The sequence below is a fragment of the Barbus barbus genome, assembly GCF_936440315.1.
Source record: "Barbus barbus genome assembly, chromosome: 4".
NCBI lineage: Eukaryota > Metazoa > Chordata > Actinopteri > Cypriniformes > Cyprinidae > Barbus > Barbus barbus.
In genome coordinates, this window is record NC_136732.1 from 40420950 (window position 1) to 40427272 (window position 6323).

The following is a 6323-nucleotide window of genomic DNA, read 5'->3' on the forward strand; positions in this document are numbered from 1 at the left end:
TATTATTATTATTATTTTATTTTAATTTTTTTTTGTGAATGGTGTCCTTAAAACTAAAATTCCAATACTGTCATTGTTTTATAATATCTGTTAGGTTACAAGTAAACCCAATAAAACTGCGCTAGTACTACACCTTATTTCACTGAAAGATAATATTTCCGCTGCTTTGTCACGTTCACAAAAAAGAAAACAGAAAGTATGCCTGGTATGGTAACGCCCACTGAAAAGCCCTGGAGTGATAGCACTGTGTGCAGTCTACAGTACTCCATATTTGAGATAGAATCATCAGAACGTCTCTTAGAGGCAGACTCTTCACAAAAAGTTTGTTTGTGAGTATATTTCCTCTCCCCATTTCTTTCAGTTATATTCATTTAAAATGTTCAGATAAAAAATGTTAAATAACTGTAAATTACTGGGAAAGTTTGTAATAAAAAAGCTTTTTCTTTTTGTCTGTCTTTTTTCTATCACTGCTGGAGGTTATAAATGGGACTTGAAGTTGTTACATGTTATATTTCAGATTAAAAATATATATATATATATATATATTTCTTTCTTTTCTTTCTTTTTTAGATAATGGACATCAGACCCATTTTGTTGGCTTTAGGTCGGGCCAGTGATGATTTCGATCATGTATTGAAATCTTCAGGTGATAATGCTGACATCTCAAAGCTTAGGAGAGGAGACCTTATTCTGAGGAAATTGCTTATCCCGGGTAAAAAGTTGTACCATGCTGGAATTTACTGTGGAGAAAATGAAGTCATTCAGTTTACAACTACAGGTAGAGATCTTACAGTTCATTTATTATATATAAATAGGGCTATATCTATCTATCTATCTATCTATCTATCTATCTATCTATCTATCTATCTATCTATCTATCTATCTATCTATTCTTATTCTTTCCCCCAGCATTTTAGAATAATAGTAAAGTTGCGAGTTATCAAAATGATACAAATTAAAAATACAAATCAAAGTGCTACAAATGAAAACGTTAATACGTTTTAGTTCTTTGTCTACTCTAGCTCTGCTCATTCTGTTTGTACACCTTAGTCAAATTCATGAGGTGCATTCTATGATGATATTTATTCACCACTTTTCAACATACACTAGTTAATGCTTTTCATTTACTGTCTGTATCAACTTAAAATCGTTTATTTTAATGAACAATTTATATTTCATTTAACTCATAAAGGCTTTAGAAGGTGGACTTAATTAATTTAGATTTAATGGTTTAAGAGACCAGTAGTCAAATCTGTCCAAACCTTTGACTTGACTTTCATGCATGAACAGGAAGTGTTTTGAATTGTTTTATATATAGCACATGCATGAAACTTCCTGTTCATGCATGAAAGCAAAACAAGCCATTCCCCTATCTACTGCATGGCAACAGGGTCCTTGTACATATATTTGGCAACATAGGCTCTGTATTTAAAAGTTTTCCACAGAATAACCATTTATTTTTTACTTTGTGTTTTCTCAGGCCATACAGCCCAAACCCAAACATCGCCTTCAAGTTCTAGCTGCTCAAGTTCAAACTGCTCAAGTTATACAAATGAACATGGGCTTGTGGACAAAATAAGCGTGAAAAAGTTCATCTCAGGCCAGTTCTTCCGTGTTTATCGGTTGAAGAAAGGTCCCCCTGAAAACATCTCTCAGAAAATGAAGGAGGCAATGGATGATAATCAAGACTATCATCTCGTCGACAATAACTGTTTGCATTTTGCGCTGAGAATTCTTGGGGTAGGCTAATAACATTTTTGGCAAAATTTCAGTTAAGGGTCCAATTCTCACTAGTTCCTTATTAGCATGAATATTAGTACTTACACACTGTAAAAAATCTGACTTGCAAAAAGTTATTCTAACAAAGGTAAAATAAAAGAAAAAGTTACTTGAACAAAGATTTTTTAGTAGGAAGAGTCAGTTCATTATTCTGTGTAAAATTAATAAGAATAGTCTAAGCATGTTGCTAGTAAAGGTTGTTTTGTTTACCTTACTTAGATACTCAAGCACTGCAACTTCTGGATTTAATACATTTGTCTATCAGCGTAAATGTTCGCCCTTAGTTTTAAGAGGCAGATACTGCTGATATTATATAGGGGGCTTTGAACATGAAACAAAAATAAAAGAAAGAGGATTGCTAAAGAGAATTAGCATTGCTAAATCATTTTTAATTGATCTGACAAATCTTTTAAGTTTTTAAGTTCCCTTACCAAAAAGTAGTATACTTCAAGTTTATTTTATTAATTATACTTATGTAAAGTTCAAGTATATTTTCAAGTATACTTTAAGTATCAAGTATATAAATATCAGTGTATTATTAGTATACTCATAAGTGTATGATTTCAATACTCCGTGGGACTAAATTGGCCCACTTTCTAGTATAAATGTATACTTTTAAGTATACTTTAACTATAACAGTAGTAAACTTTGAGTACACGACTAGTTTACATCAAAGTTTTTAGCTTGTACTGCAACTATGCTAAAAGTGAACAAGCAGAATCACTGAATGAAAGAGAAACAAGACCTACAACTGACTTCAGCTACAGCCTTAGATGAACTCAACTGAAATACAAGACATCATTAAATCGCTCAAGATCTGATTAAACAACTCCACATACAGCATTACCAGCTTCACACATTGGAATTTGACTTTATTCTGTCATATGTCTACAAAAGATATTTGAGGATTAACAGAAGTTTAGTTGTTTTATTCAAAATGTTTCATTTGACCTCACCATTGTGGCGATCAGGGTTTGCTTGAGTTGGGCTCTTGACCCTTGATTTTTAATTTAATTTAATTTTTGTTTTGTTTTTTTTCTGGCTGCTGTAACTGTGTTTGTAAAGCACATTTGTTATAAAACTAAAGCATACCCTGATCGCCATAATGGTGAGGTCAAACGAAACATCAAATATTTTTTGTAGACATATGACAGAATAAAGTCAAATTGCAATGTGTGAAGCTGGTAATGCTGTTTGTGGAAATGTTTAATCAGATCTTGAGAGATTTAATGATGTCTTGTATTTCAGTTGAGTTCATCTAAGGCTGTAGCTGAAGTCAGTTGTAGTTGTTTTTATTTCATGCAATGATTCTGCAGGAGAGTAAATATTTAACTGAACTGTATTATTTTGCACAAGAGAGATCTGTTAGTTTAATGTAGTTTTGTGGGTCACCATTGTGTTTGAGAGTAGAGCCTGTGCTTCAGTCAATGATAAGCCACAAACTCTGATGTTCTGCTGCTTTATTTAAAATGTGGAGTAAATGTGGAGTTGCTGGTACAGTGTTGATCTCTTTGTTGAGTGCTTTAGCTGATGATAAACTGCAACGATTTGAGTTAAAGTTGAGTTTATTATTACAATTTAAGTGTTTGCAGTTTTAAACTAAGACATTTTCCTTTTCAGTGGGCTCAAGTGAAATAAGTTACCAGATGTTAACACACCATCACAACAATTTTACAGCATGCAAGAGGTTGCTGTATTTTTACAGTATAATTGTGATTATGTATTTACAGAACTCTTATAAATTTACAGTCTTTCTGTCAGCCAAAATTGCCAGTGAGTTTCTGTAAATTTTACAGCAATGTTTTACAATCAGTACGTTTACATGGACATCAATGATCTGATTTTAATACGATTAAGACAATACTCTGATTAAGAGTCTACCATGTGAACAGAGATGTTTGATTACCTTAATCCAACTAAAGTCATAATCGAAGTAAACCATAATCGAATTAAGACATGTGGAGTATTCCTATTTTAGTCGCATTATTGAAGTGCAGTACAGACAAGTAAATACCTTAATCACACTATTACTGTTGTGTAGGACCTTTCGACGCATTTTGTGACCGATACACACACGGCAGTGGACAACCGTTTGACGGCAAATAAAAGAGCCTCAACACCGCGGCCGTCTGTATGCACGTACAAATAATTAACTGCACTCAAAGCTTTCATAAAATTACAAATGAAACACCTAAAACTGTATATGGCATCATCACAAAGACAAACTATATGTTTATACGTGAAATTCTGGAGGGGCGTCGGATGGTGTCGCATGGTGACGTAATGACGCATGCCATTAATCGATCTATGCACTATAACATGTAAACCGGGAACATGAAAGGATTATTCTAAAGGAACTCATGTAAACACCTTAATCATAATATTGTCTTATTCAGAATAAGATTAATAATTAGATTACTGATGTCCATGTAAACGTAGTCAGTGTTTCAAATTATACTAAAAATGCTACTACAAGTATTTAATTAGTAAACTAACAAGCTAAAAAAATGTATGTAAACTAGTCGTTTACTCAAAGTTTACTACTGTTATACTTAAAGTATACTTAAAAGTACACATTCATATACTATATTTTATATACTAGAAATTGGGCCAATTTAGTCCCAAGGAGTATTGAAATAGTACACTTATGAGTATACTAATAGTAAATTGATACTTGTATACTTAATACTTAAAGTATACTTGAAAATATACTTGAACTTTACTTTAGTATACTTAATAAAATAAACTCGAAGTATACTACTTTTTGGTAAGGGTTGTTTGTCACTTGTTGAGTTAACTTAAGTTTACTGTGATAGTCTTTATTTATTTATTTATTATTATTTTTTTAACAGTGTAAAGCAAACATGAATGCCTTATTCTGCAAGACCGTATTTTAGATTCCCTAATCCTATACCCCATACCTAAACTCAACAACTACCTTTCTAACTATTAATAAGCAGTAATTAGGAGTTTATTGAGCCATAAACAAAGTCAGAATTGGTCCCCACACTAAAGTGTCACCAAAGTTTTATTACTTTCATAAGTGAGTATGTCATTAATCTGTCATTAAATGTCATTAATCATTAATAATAATAAAAAAGGTATTAAATGTAATTTTTTCTTCTGTGCAGTTGTCACCAGGGCCCATGCCAGAAAGGTATGCTGCAATATTGCTTTATCCAGCATTTAAAGTTTTACTTTTGCTTTTGTTAATCTTATTATATTCAAAGTTATGATAAAAACAACTACATTTTATGAATGTCATATTTCATGAACACTGGAATTTATTATTTAAATTTAGGCAAAAGAAAAGTTGGTGAAGAAGTTATATTTGTAATAATAACAAGGGAATTATTTAAATAAAAGTAATTGTCAATTGATTTATGATCTCTTTTGCAGCCCTCCACAGGATACAGGTGAGAAAGTGTTTTTGTGATTTCTATGTTGGTTAAAATGCATTTAAACTTCATTAAATTACATTACGGTGATACAACATTTTCTGATTGGTTTGTTTGTCTCCTGGAATGTAGATGTGGAAATGGAAGAACATACTCCTTTGGCAAGATAAAAGAAAATAATGACTTATTTCCTAATTGATTATTTGATTTCAATACAATTATATAGAACTTGTGCTTGCTTTATACTGATTGAATAAACATATTAAAAAGAAAAAAAAAGAAAATGAACAGTGACAGTTTGTTTCTAGATTTGTATAGCCTAAAAAGTATATATATGCAAGAGGATATAGTTCAGTGTTGCCAGGTACTGTGTTTGTCTCATCCAGTTGATCTAAATGTCTTTTTTAGATTTTGATGTAATTTACATTTGTGTTTCCTGTAAAAGATGATGCACTATTTACTTAGTAAAATTATGTTCATCTTAGTTATTTGTTTCGGCTCTGTTGACATTACCCAGTTTGATTGAGTTTTTAGTACTTTCTGTTACTTTAAGCATTTCAATTAAGTTCAATAAACGTACTTTCTTTGTGTTCAATGAAAAGGTCGAACATGTGGCTCTTTTGTGCTTGTGTTATAGGTCCGTGTAACGGTTTGCAGTTCTTTGTTCAATTTGCAGCATCAAAATTAACCTGATAAAATTTGGCTTCAAACTTTCATTTTTCGTTTTTTTCAAATACCTCACAAACGAATAATTGTCTCTCTGTTTGATTTTCCAGTCTACAAGTTTAGGTTGTGGCATCCGAATAAGATTTTTGAACAAACATAAAACATGACTCGTTATTCTGATTTTCCATTTTTTGTGTTTTGCGCTCGCGGTTGGTCCGTACCATTACTGACGGGGGACTGCCGGGGGATTACTTTAAGCCTGCAGCGGACCCAGAGCGCTGCCGCTTTATGTATAGGCGGGTGCGATTTGCCGGGGGGACCTTTAATGCTTTAATGCTTTAATGTCCCGTTTAAATCAAATTGTTCGCAATACGCACTTTAAAGTCCTGTTTTGAATCAAATAATTCGCAATACGGGCTTTAAAGTCCCGTTTAAACAACTGATTCGCGATCCGATTGAAGCGCTTCAAAACAGTGGTCT

The 6323-nt window shown here is 32.4% G+C and overlaps 1 protein-coding gene across 1 annotated transcript; it reads left to right on the top strand.

The window, feature by feature from the left end:
- Positions 1 to 250: 250 nt before the first annotated feature.
- Positions 251 to 5472, top strand: LOC306865089 (uncharacterized protein). The gene is made up of 6 exons (XM_079409458.1): positions 251 to 329; positions 571 to 778; positions 1481 to 1740; positions 4911 to 4936; positions 5179 to 5195; positions 5310 to 5472. The coding sequence occupies exons 2-6, from the start codon at positions 574 to 576 to the stop codon at positions 5345 to 5347; spliced, it is 546 nt and encodes a 181-aa protein (XP_079265584.1). The 5' UTR covers positions 251 to 329; positions 571 to 573; the 3' UTR covers positions 5348 to 5472.
- The last annotated feature ends 851 nt before the right edge of the window (positions 5473 to 6323 follow it).

Coding starts and splice junctions, on each gene's coding strand:
- LOC306865089 (XM_079409458.1), top strand. CDS start 574: ATGGACATCAGACCCATTTTGTTGGCTTTAGGTCGGGCCAGTGATGAT. Junction 779..1,480: donor CATTCAGTTTACAACTACAG/GTAGAGATCTTA, acceptor GTGTTTTCTCAG/GCCATACAGCCCAAACCCAA. Junction 1,741..4,910: donor TTGCGCTGAGAATTCTTGGG/GTAGGCTAATAA, acceptor TCTTCTGTGCAG/TTGTCACCAGGGCCCATGCC.